General features: G+C 40.5%; 2 protein-coding genes across 2 annotated transcripts in view; both read right to left on the bottom strand.

The window, feature by feature from the left end:
* LOC126035325 (geranylgeranyl transferase type-1 subunit beta-like) overlaps positions 1–14,601 on the bottom strand; it is an 82,555-nt gene extending 67,954 nt beyond the window's left edge. The window contains 2 exon segments of the mRNA XM_049793828.1: positions 1,692–1,810; positions 14,372–14,601. Coding sequence (XP_049649785.1) covers positions 1,692–1,810; positions 14,372–14,505 — 253 coding nt within the window. The 5' untranslated portion in view covers positions 14,506–14,601.
* Positions 1–17,126, bottom strand: part of LOC126035345 (uncharacterized) — a 118,695-nt gene that overhangs the window by 6,820 nt on the left and 94,749 nt on the right. The gene's annotated exons all lie outside the window — the stretch shown is intronic.

Below are 17,126 nucleotides of genomic sequence, written 5' to 3'. Positions count from 1 at the left end.
TATCATTATTAGTTTCTTCTTTTCTGTTCCATTAAACCATTCTTATCTTAACCCATGAGTTTTACTTTTTTTTCTGATTCCCTCCCCTATCCCACTGGGTGGAGGGGAAGTGAGTGAGTGGCTGCGTGGTGCTTAGTTGCTGGCTGGGGTTAAACCATGACAGATATATACCATAATCCCTAGAAGGCCTTTGATAATGATGTGACTATCCCAAATATTGGCTGGGAGGTGGGGTGATGGGACACTTACTGAGAATTACAGCATACTATCAAAGACAAACAAACAAAAAAATGCCTATTCTAATCTCTCTTCTTGCAAAGTTGACTGTTCTGTCAGAATACACTCCTGAAGACAGGGATATAGATCAGAAAGTATACAACTCCTGAAAAAAAAGCATGTATACCCTGGAAAATTTTCTTAGTGCTAAGTGACAGGAACCTTCTCATAAATAAAAGACCTGTAGGAAGAATTATGTGATCTAAATCCCTTAATTTTCTGTAATCAGTCCTGAAATACAGCACAAAAAATCAAAATCTATTAGAGCTAATGTCTGGAACAGATCTGATGGTTTGTAAGTTGCTAGAAAAAGAAACGGGTTCTTCTTATTACTGCAAAAATCAAGCATGAGCAATCTTGACTTCCATACGTTTACTTCATAAAACTCTTTTTATTTCATAAAACTGCTTTAGGGAAGACACCTAATTTGTGGTATATGATTAGACTAGATATTATATGGAAATACACAATTTTATTTCTACAACCATCCAACATACAAGGTACTTCACGTGTTCATGATTTTATAGACAGGCACCTGGAATTACCTCTTCTCTAAAGACAAGTCTGGAGCTATCCCCACACCAGCACTTAACATGCCAGCACCTCACTTCTTAAAATGGCAGTGCCTCATCCACATCTCCCTCACTTCCACTCCTTCTATTGCTATTAACCACTTGCCTGAGCCACCACAGAAAAAACACCAATACCTACTAGCCCAGAGAAATAGCACCTCCCTCCACTTCTGTCAAGTTACCTGGAGAGGGCCACTTCTTGTGTGCTCCCTCCCTAACCTGAATCTACTATGAACCTTCCAATCTGAGGACAGCTAGGGCAGAGCAACAGTATTACTCCTTCTAAAAACATTAGGTAAATTTAACCTTCACAGATCTAAAGAATATTTTTTTCATTATAAAGTGGGAACTGCGTTTATCCCTTTTGCTTCTTAACCTTACACCTCCCTTTTTTCTAAAAGTCATATCTGTGCTTATAGCTCCTGGCATAGCTACAATTAGCAGAAGTCAATATAATCATTAATAGACTTGTAATATCTATATGGCATATGCATTTTTTTTAGAAACAGGTGAAAAAATTCTCTGAGAAGATGCTCAAAGGTGGAACAACTTCTTAAGAATTTTATATTGTCTTGTCTTCAAATTAATTTCATAGTTTCACCTTGAACACATAAAAAAAGCTAAACTAATCACTTTTAGCCTTATTTCATTAGAGGGGTATATTTCTAGGAATTGCTAGACATACTGCTATCAGAAATTATCAGGACAACCACCTCAGGAAGGTCAAGCTTGTATTTTATAAAAACTAAGAGCAATACACTATTCCCCAAGTAGAAAGCAAAAGTAAAGATGTTAATATTAATTTAAAAAAAAAAACAACAAACAAACTAAAAACTCACTCACTGTCTTCTGTGGGAAGGACCTGCAGGGAATAAATCCATTCTATTATATCATCTTTGTTCACCACATCTAAGGAATCCAACATATCCAGACCAGAGAGTGCGAAAAACGTAATTGTCAACCTAAAAGAAAAAGATAAGACTTACACTTCCCACCATAAATATCATTGGGAGATTAACAAATGGTTGAAGAAACAGAAATATCTATGAATTCTCAGCCTTTGAGAGTGGTACATCATACTGAGTCTAGCTCAGAAAGCATGAAATTTATCTACTGGACAAAATTATGTTCTTTATACTTTAAGGATTTCTCCATCTCAACAAAGCTCTTATTATATGCCATCTCTTCTTTTATATAGTAATGAGATGCCAATTCAGACATTAACCTAAGAGCCACCTTACCTGAAAAAGTCAATACAAGGCATACTAGGTTATTAACATATGGAACACTAGTTCTGTAATGAATTCTTACATGAACAATCTTATCAATATGCAGTAAGTGCAAGGTAACCCTGAACTGAAGTAAGCTGCCTCTCACTGTGTCCTAAATCCAATTTCAGATGCTTAGAATTTAGGTGTCAAATAGCAAGGCTTCCTTTATAACCAATCAATGTATCAATAGGCACACACTATGAATTACCACCTAGAGGTACTTATTTCTTGTCATTGGATACAAAGGAGCCTAGATGAATAACTTAATTAAACATCTAAAATTAAGCAAGTCAAATCTAAGTATCCAAGATGGGAAGTGAAGTCTGTAGTAGCTAGCATGCTGTACTGGGTCTGGCTGGGATGAAGTTATGAAGTTAACTTTCTCCATAGTAGCCCATATGGTGCTGTGTTTTGCATTTGTGACTAAAACAGTGTTGATAACACACCAGTGTTTTGGCTACTGCTGACTAGTACATGCACAAAGCCTTCTCTCCCCCCCCCCGCCCCCAAAGGCCAGTATGCTGGAGGTGAACAAGAGGTTGGGAGGGGACACAGCTGGGACAGCTGACCCCAACTGACCAAAGGGCTATTCCATACCACATGATGTCGCACTCAGCAATAGAAACTCAGGGAAAGGAAGGAAGAGGATGCAGGGACATTTGTGGTTATGGCATTTGTCCTCCCAAGTAACCCTTATGTGTGCTGAGACCCTACTTCCCAGGAAGTGGCTAGACATCTGCCTGCCGATAGGAAGTAGGGAATTAATTCCTCTTTGCTTTGCTTGCACACACAGCTTTTGCTTTTCTTATTAAACTGTCATTATCTTGATCCACAAGTCTTTTCACCTTCCGTTTATCTCCCTGTCCCCCAGGAGAGGGGAGTGAGTGAAAGGCAGGGTGGGTGTTTGGCTGCTGGCCGGGGTCAACCTACCACACATGCTGAAGTTCTTTCTTGCCCATAGCTCATTTCCTTCCTTAAATTTGTGCTATTGTAACTGTTTATAAGGCTACACAGTAAACCAACCCCTTAGTTTGGGAGGGTTGTTTTTATAACAGCCTTATAGCATAGCCCCTCAAGCAGTTGTATCAGTTGCACTGAAAAAGCACCAAAACAGCAGCACTGGGGTAGGAAAACATTCATGCAACAGTACCATGGAAGTTCTGACTCAGATTAAAATTAGCTGAATGTACATTTTGCCACTCACAGTTGTATCTGCCTATCCTTCTTTAAATTCTTGCTCTGTTTGACCAACAGATAAACTGATTGTGAAACAGCTGTTGAATAGACAGAAACTACAGTTTAGCATGCTAAGGAAAACCAAAAGTCAATGCCAGCTTTCCTTAGGAGACTAAGTTATAATTTACAGTTACCTCACAGGCCTCCTGACCACCCTGAGTATCAGGAGTAGGAACCTCTGAAGAAGTTCAGGACAGACGTGGACAGAAGCCTCTATAGCCATCTAATTTCTGCCTGTGGTTCTGCACCAGAGCCACAAATGCTAAGGCCAAGAAAAAATGGTGATGCGAGTCAGCCCAAAATATACCTTAAAATTATTCTGCTAATTAAAACACAGCAGCCAAACAATGATGCAGCAGACACTTATCTCAAACACAATGTCACACCCTACAAAACATGACATCCCTATCAGTGGGCTGATCTGCTGTTACAATAATCATGTGGCCAAACAGTCACAAGCAGTTTTTTAAGCCAACTTCTATTTCACAACTGATATCACCTAGGATTACATACCACAAACAGTGATCACAACTCATTTGAAAAATGGTAACTTGTTACACTGAGGTTACTTGATTTCATGGTATCTTTTACTTCAATCCCGAGTTTTTGTATTGCTTCTTTGTACCATTCTTACAAAAAATAGACTTTAATCTATAATCTGCATGGATTCTGACACTAACATTCCCTCTTCAAAAAAACGCTCCACGCAACTCTAAGGTCCTTCATGAAAATTTCAAACACAAAATAGCATGCATCTCCACTAGTGCAGGTATTTATGGTCAAAAAAAAGTATAAAATTATTTTGTTGTCCTGGTTTCAGCTGGGATAGAGTTAACTGTCTTCCTAGTAGCTGGTACAGTGCTATGTTTTGAGTTCAGTATGCGAAGAATGTTGATAACACTGATGTTTTCAGTTGTTGCTAAGTAATGTTTAGTCTCAAGTCAAGGATTTTTCAGCTTCTCATGGCCAGCCAGCGAGAAAGCTGGAGGGGCACAAGAAGTTGGCATAGGACACAGCCAGGGCACCTGACCCAAACTGGCCAACGGTGTATTCCATACCATGTGACGTCCCATCTAGTATAGAAACTGGGGGGAGTGGGGGCGGGGGGAATCACCGCTCAGGGACTAGCTGGGTGTCGATCGGCGGGTGGTGAGCAATTGCATTGTGCATCATTTGTACATTCCAATCCTTTTATTATTGCTGTTGTCATTTTGTTAGTGTTATCATTATCATTATTAGTTTCTTCTTTTCTGTTGTATTAAACCATTCTTATCTCAACCCACGAGTTTTACTTCTTTCCCGATTTTTCTCCCCCATCCCACTGGGTATGGGGGGGGAGTGAGTGAGTGGCTGCGTGGTGCTTAGTTGCTGGCTGGGGTTAAACCATGACATTTGTAATCACTTAATTCTAAAATCTCTCTTTATTATTATTATTAGAAATAAAGTATTTGAGTACAGAAAGCCAAAAAAGTATGTTGCGTAGAAAACATTTCTACATGGAATAAAAATATCATTTAAGCCAAAAATATTATTTAAGCATGATCTGATGGCTGCAATATTGTCTTTTTAAAGTGTAAGCTTAACACTTCAAGGTTTATATCAACTTTTGCCATAGATCAGATATGTGTAACCCAAAATCAGACTCTGGACAATAATCCACTACTTTGAGCAAAACCACTACTTTGTAAGAAACACAAGAAAAAAAATTAAAAGATAGTTCACCTACAGTAAATTTTTGAAACCTTGCATATGATATGTTCCAATTTTCACAAATACTAAGTTTGACAATCTTTCACTGCAAATATTTAAAGGCATTTTCACACTGTTACCCAGCTAAGCTACTTCCAAAGAGGCGCAAACACCATGCCAATTTCAGCACTAGGAACTGCTGTAAAGTAGGCCCAAAACCACAAGACTGTGCATACAAAAGACAAAACAATATACCTGACCTATACCAAAAAATACATACATCAGATAAATGAATGTAGAAAATGGTTTTATGTACAATTAGGTTTTAGTTTAATCAAAGCTGATTCTCTGTGTTAACTGTACCAGCAGCATTAAGAAACTGACTGTACACAGAGTATTGGAATTCACATATGATGGGCAAAAACATCCAGGCAACACTGAACACAGTGCACTCCTCATACAGCCATCTACATACTACATTTTACTTCATAGGCTATCTTGCCTCACAGATAATTAACAGACACGTGTTCTAAGACTAACCAAGACTGTTATCAGCACCTTATCTGACACATAGCATGAAATTAAAAACCTTCATATAGAACAATTCAGAGAGAGAGCAGCCCTTTTTAACACAACCCCCAAGTCTGGTATCACTATTGCTGTACCTTTTCTTCATGCCTTCTACAACAACTATAGTTACTGTATGTGTGTACTGGGTCTGGCTAGGAAGGAGTTAATTTTCTTCATAGCAGCATGTATGGTGCTGTGCTTTGAATTTGGGAACAAAACTGTTGATAACACATGGATATTTCAGTTATTGCTGAGCAGTGCTTACAGAGAGTCAAGGCCTTTTCTGCTTCTCACCCTACCCCACCAGTGAGTAGGCTGGGGGTGCACAAGAAGTTGGGAGGAGACACAGCTGGGACAGCTGACCCCAACTGACCAAAGGGATATTCCAGACCATATGACGTCATGCTCAGTATATAAAGCTGGTGGAAGAAGAAGGAAGGGGGGACTTTCGGAGTTATGACATTTGTCTTCCCAAGTAACCATTATGCATGATGGAGCCCTGCTTTCCTGGAGATGGCTGAACACCTGCCTGCCAATGGGAAGTAGTGAATGAATTCCTTGTTTTGCTTTGCTTGCGTGCGTGGCTTTTGCTTTACCTATTAAACTGTCTTTATCTCAACCCATGAGTTTTCCCAGTTTTGCCTTTCTGATTCTCTTCCCCATCCTGATGCAGGGAATGACACTAGGCCTAGTAGATGTAGAAATAGAACATATGTTTAGACTCAGTGTATTGCCAAATAAAAGACTCAGGAATTTGTTAGAAGGTTAACAACTGCCTCCGTAAGTTGATTTACGTAGACAAGCCAAGGACATAAAGCACAAGATTCCTGTGTCTGTAAAGATAACATGCCCTGTTTGAGGAGGTATTCTGTTTGATAAGAAAATATGTTCTGTCTCTTGTGATGACTGAGCCAAAAGCTAGGTGATAAGCAGAGAAGTTGTTTGTGGGGCCCAGAAGGGGATAGTACTGCGCAAATTCATACAACAAGGGTCAAACAGCGGACAAGTGAGGAAGACTATGGAAGACCACCAGAGGACTCCAGAAGACCACCGAAGACCTTCAACGCACATGCGTAAAGGACATTTACATATGCTAATGACTTCTCAGAAAATCAATGAATATGTATATTATTTCTCGGAAATTCTATGAATATGTATGTAAGACGTATTTAACCTATACAATTAGTCCCAGCCAGGAAGCACGTTTGGAGGAGTGATCCCCCGTGCTTCCAGTGCTGCAATAAAGAATACTTAACTCCATCACTGAATGCTCATTTCGAGAAACAATCTGGCACCCCAGATGGGACCCGCTCTGCTCGGCTGCAGGACCCGCTGAGAACAGGACTCCCTAGGGTACCCCCGGGATTTTCCCGGAGGGACTCCTCGCCTCACTCGGATCACTGCGGGAGCAGACAAGGACACCATCTAAAGGAGTTTGAGGTATTCTTTATTTTGTGTCTTTGGGTTTGGGACCGGTCATTTGTAAAGCTATCCATAAGTCATAAGATTAACTTATGCAGGATGGTGTATGCCAGGTAGCCAATGCTCTTGGTATACATTTGGTTTGATACATGTTTGGGCACTTTTGTTTTGGTATACTCTGTATGCTGTTGTGCACTTTGTGTGCTTTTGGTTTGGTGCCCACTCATGTACTTTGGTTCTGAATTTGATTTTGATCTTTTGGCTAACTGAATGTGGTAAATGACCATTGGAATCAGATTACGGATACCGTTTGTGAGTTCTGAATTAAAACTGTGTGGAAAGGGTGAATTGAATGATTGAGTGAGTGAGAAGCAGCTGCAGAGTGCGTGTGAAATTCCGATCCCCAGTTCGTAACTCCCTAGGTACAGCTGGAGACAAATGAGGTGTGACTGACTCACTGATGATTTGGGATGTGAACTTGTACATTATTATTATAGTTATAAGTTTGAGCTTGATTATTGATTTACTTATCTTGTGGTGGTGGTGTTGTAAGAAGTTCCCTGTTTGGTGTATTATATAAATGTGGGTATATGAATGGTGTCTGCTGCATCCGAGAAACGAGTGTAAACCTATATATATCCTAGAGTGTGTGTGGTGTAAACAAAGGTTGCAAATAGGTTGTGGAAAGGATATTGAATGCCCTAAGTGTCGGGTTTGGACTTCCTGGGACAAGAGGGAGAGAGCTACGTATATAGTGGAAATAATTTGTGGTTGGGCAGACAGAAATCAGAGCAAGTAATATGGGAGGGAAACAGAGCGGTGGAATATTGAAAAAGAGCCCCTTAGGCTGTATCCTGGCACATTGGAAGGAAATCGGGGGACCTCCAGGTGGAAGCGTAGACAAAAAGACCTTAATTAAATATTGTAACCAGTGGTGGCCTTTATATAGACTGGACAGTGGCGAAGTGTGGCCTTATAATGGAACTTTGAATTATAACACATTGCTACAACTGATGTTATTTCTAAGGCGGGAGGGAAAATAGGATGAAGTCATGTATGCGGATATGTTTTTCACTTTGAGAAACCATCCAGAATGGCAAAGAGAGTGTGGCGTTAATATAGCCCCGCAAGACCCACTTGTGCTAGCAATGGAAAAGGAAAAAAGAGATTCTGAGAAATTGAAGAGATGTTGCTCAGCCTGTAACATAGGGCAGAGGTGTTTAAAACTAAGAGAAATTGAGGAGAGAATGGAGGATTTTGTTTCCCCACCATTACCATCCCCCAGTCCCGGCAATAATGGGAGAATCTCCTGAAGGAGAAGGGGCAGGGGCGAGTGCGGGTAATGGTAACACCAAACAGGACTCCGAAGACCGGGATTCTACTCCGATTACAGCTCGTACTTGGAGTAAAACGAGACCGGTGCTTCTGGCCCCCTTAAGACAAGCAATGAGAACGGTGGGCCCCACTAGAATTAAAATACCTTTCACCATGAATGATTTGGATTCTTGGAAAGAAGTGGTAAAAGGATACCATGATGATCCTGAAGGGACTGCTAAAAGATTTGAACTGATTGTTAAAAATCAGGACCCAGATTGGAAAGACATCGATTTAATGTTGGATGCTCTAACCGAGACCGAAAAACAACTAGTAATAAGAACAGCTCGAACACAGGTTCAGGTTCAAATCACTGCTGGAACCTTACCGGGCACAGTAGATAATCATGTGCCCAGGACGGATCCCAATTGGGACCCGAATGACAATACTGAATATCGGCTTTTGAAAAGATACCAAGAATGGATAAAATTAGGTATCGAAAATGCAATACCAAAAGCAGTGAATTGGTTGAATCTGTATGCCGTAAAACAGGGTCAGACCGAGACCCCAACGGAATTTTTGGATCGGTTAAGAGCAGCCATGTGAAAATTTACCACTCTAGACCCCTCATCTGATGTGGGGAGACAGAAATTAGTGTCCTTATTTCTTGGGAAATCCTCAGAGGACATAAGAAGAAAGCTCCAAAAATTAAAGGAGCCAGATATTAGAGACTTAGAGAAATTAATAGAGGAAGCCTGGAGAGCATATCAGAACAGGGAAAGGGATGAGAAACAGAAACTGGGGACAGCAATTGCCATAGCCACTGTGGCAGCACTGGGACAAGGCAACTCGCTCCGCGGGAGAGGTCAAGGAAACGGGAATCGAAGGGGTGCCCAACAGCCTTTAAAATCAGATCAATGTGCCTATTGCAAAGAAACGGATCATTGGAAAGGAGAATGCCCTAAATTAGAGAATCGTGCTGTCGTGGCCAATGTTACCTCCGAAGCATGAAGGGAACCGGAGGAATCCACCCTAGCAGACCCTCTGGTTAAAATTAAGCTAGGGATGGGGGAGCAAGAAATAGACTTTTTAATAGATACAGGGGCAGCATACTCAGTGTTAAATCAAAAGTTAATACCAGAGGACACCGAATTCGTAACAGTAAGAGGGGCTACTGGACGACAAACAAAAGCATACTTTTTAAAACCACTCAAATACAAATTAGGTAAACAAATTGGAACACATAAATTTTTGTATTTATCGGAGTCCCCACAGTCTCTATTGGGACGAGATCTATTAGAACACCTAGATGCAAAAATCACCTTTGATAAAGGAAATATGGCCTTGAGAATTAAGGACAATCAATTGATTGATGTCCTAAGTATAGCCCTGTTACAAGCCAAAGTGAAATGCGATACGAATACTCCTCTGGAGATTGTAAATCAAGTATATCCTGGGGTGTGGGCCTCTGAAGTCCCGGGAAGAGCAAAGAATGCAGCACCAATAGTGATAAGATTAAAGGGCGGAAAGGAACCTGTCAAAATTAAACAGTATCCTTTGAAATTAGAAGACAGAAAAGGGATAAAATCAATAATAGACAAATTCCTACTATATGGTCTGTTGATAGAATGTGAATCAGAATATAATACTCCAATATTACCAATTAAGAAAGCTGACGGAGCAATAAACAAAATTACTGAGGATATACATCCTGTGGTAGCAAACCCGTCTACTTTACTAACAAAATTAAAAGATAATCAAGTTTGGTTTACTGTGCTGGATTTGAAGGATGCCTTTTTCTGCCTGACCCTAGCCACCGAGAGCCAAAATTTATTTGCTTTTGAATGGGAAAATCCAGAGTCAGGAAGAAAAACTCAATTAACATGGACAGTATTACCTTGGGGTTTTAAAAAGCGTCAAACAGCGGACAAGTGAGGAAGACTATGGAAGACCACCAGAGGACTCCAGAAGACCACCGAAGACCTTCAACGCACATGCGTAAAGGACATTTACATATGCTAATGACTTCTCGGAAAATCAATGAATATGTATATTATTTCTCGGAAATTCTATGAATATGTATGCAAGACATGTATTTAACCTATAAAACTAGTCCCAGCTGGGAAGCACGTTTGGAGGAGCGATCCCCCGTGCTTCCAGCGCTGCAATAAAGAATACTTAACTCCATCACCGAATGCTCATTTCGAGAAACAATCCCACTGAGGGGGGGAACGAGTGAGCGGCTGTGTGGGGCTTAGCTGCCTACCAGGTTTAACCCAAAATAACATGTATTAATTTAGGAAGTCAAGCATCAAAGTTTGACATCTGAAGTTTATTTTTTAATCGACCTATTGAAAGCTTATTTAACAGATATCCTGGGTCTTAAGGTCCCCTCCAAGATAAGCAAATAAAGACATTTCTGATGGCAGATTCAGAGCTCTTGATCTTCAGCCAAGTACAGACTATAGTATCTCAGAATTCAAAAACCTTTTCAAGTGACTGATTTGAGAAGCTGAATAATCATGCTACAAGAGCATCATGAAATATCACAATCTGAAAGATTTTAGAGACCAGGAGAGTTGAATTCTCCTGCCAAACCTCATAGTATGACTGATAGTGTATGAGACTTTACAGACCAGATTACTGATAATATACTGTCACTGATGTTGCATGCAGCAACTACAGATAAAAATAATCATGAGGGCTTTGGACCAATAATTTCAGTGAAGAAGATTACATTGGGTCTGGCTGGGATGGACTTAACTTTCTTCATAGCAACCTGTATGGTGCTGTGTTTTGGGTTTGTGGCTAAAACAGTGTTGGCAACACACCAATGTTTTAGCTATTGCTGAATAGTACTTGCACAGCATCAAGGCTTTCTCTTTTTCCTTACTCTTTTTCCCTCCCCAGCAAGTAGTGTGAGTAAGAGGTTGTGAGGGAACACAGCCAGGACAGCTGTTGTTATTGTTGTACCAACTCCCTTAGTGTTTGACAAACTAGTTAGAGTGGACCAGCACTGTGCTGAAAAAAACTTCATCCTCTGCCACCTTGCCTTGTTACAACAAATGCATTGTTTCTGCTGCAGTGCAGTGAACCAAAACTAATCTCACTGACAAATTATTATTATTATCATTATTATTATTACAAGTTTCTCTGTAATTTAGTTGAGTTCCCCAATCTGGGTCACAATGGAACCACAGAAATTGAGGAACGAGGGAGGTAAGAATGAAAGGATGACAGCATTTCTTTCTGCAGCAATACCAGGTCAGGAGGTTTGCTGAACTCAGTGACATTGAACTTGTCAAAAAGGCCAACTTTGTGCCCTCAAGGTCAAACTAGGGATGACACTTTTGTGGTGCAATCACCTGCTTAAAATTTGTTAACAGACATATATATATCTGCAGAACATTGATCTAAAAATCAGTATATTAGAACTCAAGAATCTCTGGGTGAGTAAAAATGTCATGACTTAAACAAATACATGAATTTAGATGACCATGATTTTTATTCTAATTGAAGATTTAAATTTGACTATGCCAACTGGCCAAAAATTAAGGAGTCCTGAAATAGCTTCAAACTGACAGTTCCAATTTTCAGAAAACTTAGGGTTTTTTCAGTGTTGCACAACAATTATATACAATTCACTGGGCACTGATTATTTAATGTATCATGGCTACTATGACCACACATTAAATTTAAGCTCAGATAGCTCATTAATTTCAAAAGAGATATGAAAACAATTAGTATTATTATTAGCGTTATTCAATAAGATTAGGGAAGATGCTACGTAAACTAGAGCCTCTGCTTTAGCTCAGTGGCAAACTGTGACAGCTTGGTAATGTAAATCATGGAATAGAAATGTCTAGGATGGCAGAGACCTCTGGAGATCACCTGGTCCCACCTTCTGTTGAAAACAGGGCCTTAAATTAGGTTACCCAGGGCCCCATTCAGCCGAGTCTTTAAGGGAGACTCCTCTCTGGGCAACCTATTCCAGTGATTAACTGCTCTCATGGTGAAGAACATTTTTCTTATATCCAGACAGAATTTCCCCAAAAGCAACTCATCCCTGTTGCCTCTTGTCCTGTCACTGCATTCCCTTGTGAAGGAAGCACCTCCATCTTTCTCTTCAACTACTTTTTAGCTAAAGACTGTGATTTAGATCTTCCCTGAGCCCTCTCTTCTCTAGGCTGAGCAAATCCCATTTCTCTAGCCTTTCTTCATATGTCAATTTTTCCAACCCTCTTATCATCTTGGCAGCCCTCCTCTGCTGGACCCTCCAATTTTTCAGTATCTCTGTTGAACTGGGGGACCAAAAATGTATGCAGTATTCCAGGTGTGACATAACAAGTACCAAATAGAGAGGGATAATCACATCCCTTGATCTTGTGACTATACAACCCAGGGCATGTTTTGCCTTCATTACTTCAAGTACTGCAAATGTTAAGCTTGGAAGATCAAATTATATTTTACTTGTAATCTGGTCTGGTATTTCAGTTTAGAGATTGGAAAGGATCTCCGTTATTCACCACCTAAACAAACATAACTGTAGTGAAATAACAGGATTGGAAGAACCCTCCTAAAATTTTAACAAGGTGTTGAAAAATTATGGAAGTACACTGAAAAAACTGGTTATGGTCAGTCTTTATAAATATTTGTCAGGCACCTATATATATTTATTTAAAATGGAGGAGAAAATAGTTTGCTGTAAGATTCCAAGAAGGATTTAGTCTTCTTATCATCTTATCTTGTTTTAGTTTGGATTTTCCACACCAGAATGATGAATGTTTTCTCCACTTCATATTATGTGGCCATGTTTAGCCCTCCTGGCTATGATTTTAATAGATTCGTGTATCAAATTTATTATAACTTTAATGCCTAAATAAAACTAGTGTATAGCATGCTAAGATGACTTCTTAATGCCATTTAAAATAACAAAGTATACTGAAACAGGCTAAGGCTTAATGAATTAATGCATTACTTAAGATCAAAATGTATAATTTTTTTAATATAAAGCCATGTGTTATTTCACACACTGCTTTAACACTATATCCATACTAATCTTCATAACTGAAAAAACACATGGGTTTTGCCAGGTGTCTGTATGTTCAACTGAAGGAAAGCTTCATTTAACAGGAGGACTTGATCAAAGTCATTAAGCATTCTTCACAGTACGTACGACTTCCAAGAAATTACAAAGTGAAAAAAATGCGATGACTATTGATTAAAATATTGAATCCTTTACACATCTCCAAGTTTTTATTAAATGCACAAGATAGTCAATAATTTAACTGTCAAGTTGCATCAGAAATAACTTATTAGCTTACATGAAGACATTAAGAATCTAAAATAAATGCATTCTGAATCCACTACATGAACAAATGGCCGTCTACTTTAAAGTAAGGGGCATATTTCACTATTACCAGTAACATGTTTTAACACTTGTACTAGCTAATGAAGATATAAACGATTTCTGTTACATAACAGTATTCTGCATGCTGACTTTGAACTACAGGCAACTTAAGTAATTTATTTTAAAATCGGCTTTCAGGGTGGATTAAAAGAATGAAGCACTAGACTAAAAATAGATTAGAAGGATTAATAATATTTTTTTTCTCATGCATATAAGGAAGTTTAATTGAGCACAGACTAAACTTCTACATAAACTTACATTTTTGTGAACTATCTGCTGGTGGAGAGTTTTCTAGAGAAGGCATTAATTTTGACCACCGCTGTGCCGGCTGTTAAGACTACCGACACAGTGAGATCCTGTATCCTGCCCACAGCTGCTTCGCCAGTGCTACCATCTCGAGGGGAGCCGGGGCGGGCGAGCGGACAAGTCTCCAGGAATGATTTCCTCTCAAACGCAACCGCCCCTGAGAGAGAAAAGACTCCCCCCGACTCTCTGAGGCTGGCGGAGGACGCCAGGGAAAAGGAAACTGGGTCTGTCCCGCCTTTCCACCGTGAGGCCCGAGAGCGACGGGAACGCGCCAAAGCCCCATCAGCCCGGCCTGCCGAGCATACCTGCTGGTCTCCAGGAACGAGTACCGCTCGGGCAGGATCTGGAGACAACGCTGGAAAAAACAAACATGCCGTTCTTTCAGGAAGTCCAGCCGCTCCACCTCCCCCAAGTTCAGCGGCAGCCGCGCTACCGCCATCTTACCCCCCGCCCGTGTCCGGCGCGCACAACCTGCGTCATGTGCGGCTGCCGCGGGACACAACCAGGCGCCGGTCCCGCCTGCTGGGCGTGAAGCTCTCCTGGGGACTGCCCCAGTATGGTCTGCCAGCTCTCCCCACAGACCTAGGCTGGACAGCTGCACCTCCCTCAGTGGCTCAGCTCCCCCGCGGGGGCTCTCTGGGTCCACCTCACCCCTGAATGACGGGAAGGGGGAGAGAGTAACTGCTTACTTCGTAACGGCATCCTGTCAGCCTGCAAGAGCTCCCAGTCAGCTCAATACGTGTCCGAGATACTATTAGGTAAAATGACTATGTATTGTTTTATTACATCTGGTGATATCCTGCAGGTAAATCCAGTAACTTGAACTAATTATGCGTGTCTCAGGAAATAATTTACTGTGTAGCAAATTGCATACAAGACTTCCATCGACGTTCATAAGGGTTAATAGGAGCAAATAAAAGCAGGGTTACTATTTCTCATATACCAATCTGAAATTCAAGGAGGAGCATAAAAAAAAAATGCTGATCATAGTAAAAAACTTTTAATACAAACTGAAATATATGTCATGATGAAAACATTAATAATGTAACAAAAAACAGTTGAAATACAACAATAACAAAATACAAAGGTAATATATGTCATTGGATAGAGCAAATTTTATGAAAACTCCTGAAGACAGTTGGCCACTTCATATGCAAGGAAATCATCATCCTGTAAAAATGATGGGCAGATAAAAAAAAAGATAGGCCTATTAAAAAAAAGTATTATAAATAACTATCTTTATAATGGTATGTGTCCATTGTTGTCCTCCTTAACAATAAGGAATATGTAAGAGTGATTCTGAATGTGTTGGTCCAATCTCTTTTCTGCATTCCTCCCAGCTCTTGATAGGCCTGCAAACCCTGGACAGGTCTCTGGCTACATGAATTTCAAACTTACAGTAAAACAGACAAAAGAAATTTGTTCTTTTTGATCAATCACAGAATGAATTATATATGCACATTAGATCTTTATCATTTAGCTAAGTGCAAAGCAAACAAATCTACCTAGTGAGGAGACTTTTGCCCACACTACCACAGTAAACATAGCAGAAGCTTTTATTCCATGGCATTAAGAGCGGCAGCAACTGCTTGATTTCATTACTTACGTATCTGCATTCAGCAGTCATTTGCTGGTCACAATGTCGATTTATGGGCTCTTAGAGTTGTGTCGCTCATTTTTAAAGTTCTGTTATTGTTGTGGTTTAACCCCAGCCAGCAACTAAGCAGCACACAACTGCTCACTCACTCCCCCCCATCCAGTGGGATGGGGGAGAAAATCGGGAAGAGAAGTAAAACTCATGGGTTGAGATAAGAATGGTTTAATAGAACAGAAAAGAAGAAACTAATCATGATAATGATAACACTAATAAAATGACAACAGCAATAATAAAAGGATTGGAATGTACAAATGATGCACAATGCAATTGCTCACCACCCACCGATCGACACACAGCTAGTCCCTGAGCTGCAATTCCCCCCGCCCCCACTCCCTCCAGTTTCTATACTAGATGGGACGTCACATGGTATGGAATACACTGTTGGCCAGTTTGGGTCAGGTGCCCTGGCTGTGTCCTGTGCCAACTTCTTGTGCCCCTCCAGCTTTCTCGCTGGCTGGCCTTGAGAAGCTGAAAAATCCTTGACTTGAGACTAAACACTACTTAGCAACAACTGAAAACATCAGTGTTATCAACATTCTTCGCATACTGAACTCAAAACATAGCACTGTACCAGCTACTAGGAAGACAGTTAACTCTATCCCAGATAAAACCAGGACAGTTATGTATCACCTCACTTGCTGTATGTAGTCCCTGTGCTGCTGCTTATCATTCATAGGAGATGGATTAAAGTTTTCGCTTTGATATATTGTGCGATATTGGCTTATGGTATGATAAAATTATCGGTCATGGGACTGATCCGGTATTTGTACTCAGCATTGTCATCACCTCAACACTTCAGGAGCCATCTGTGGGAAACTATTAATAATTACACCCTTTATCTCTCCTCCTCGGAGAGCCAATCTATGGGCAAGACACCTTTCTTCCCCTTTCCCTTCTCCTCCAGTCTATTTACAACAGTGTTTGAGAATTTGGAAAAATTTGAATACCCTTGGGATGTTGAAACCAGCGTGGTCCTCTTGCTAGGAACTAGCATGTTCCTGAATGTGGTTCAGCTCTCGTTTAAGGTTAAACAACTATTTAAGAAAATCACCCAGACATCTGCCCCAAGGCTGGATAATTATGAATGGCAAGCTGCATGGGGTAGAATGGGCAAGTACCTAGGACAGCAGGCACCTCCAATGTTTTGGAAATTCACCCCTGAACAAGTGCACGATCCATAAGAACGAGAAAGATATTTGGAAAAAGCATGCTGTCATCCTGGCAACTCCAGAGACACACAAATCGTTGCAAAGTGCTGGGGCCAGGCCCATGCCTATTGAGCCCTGTTCAACACCACTCAGTACCCTCAAGGGGAAGAGAAGGTCTCTGGATCTAACAAGGCGACAGGCAGTACGGCCTCTCCAACCCCTGCAACAGGCACTGCAGCTGAACCTGTATCAGTT

Source organism: Accipiter gentilis, chromosome W (genome assembly GCF_929443795.1).
Source record: "Accipiter gentilis chromosome W, bAccGen1.1, whole genome shotgun sequence".
In the NCBI taxonomy this organism is placed as follows: Eukaryota; Metazoa; Chordata; class Aves; order Accipitriformes; family Accipitridae; genus Astur; species Astur gentilis.
Note: the sequence above shows the minus strand (reverse complement) of the source record. Positions and strands in the feature narration are given on the sequence as shown.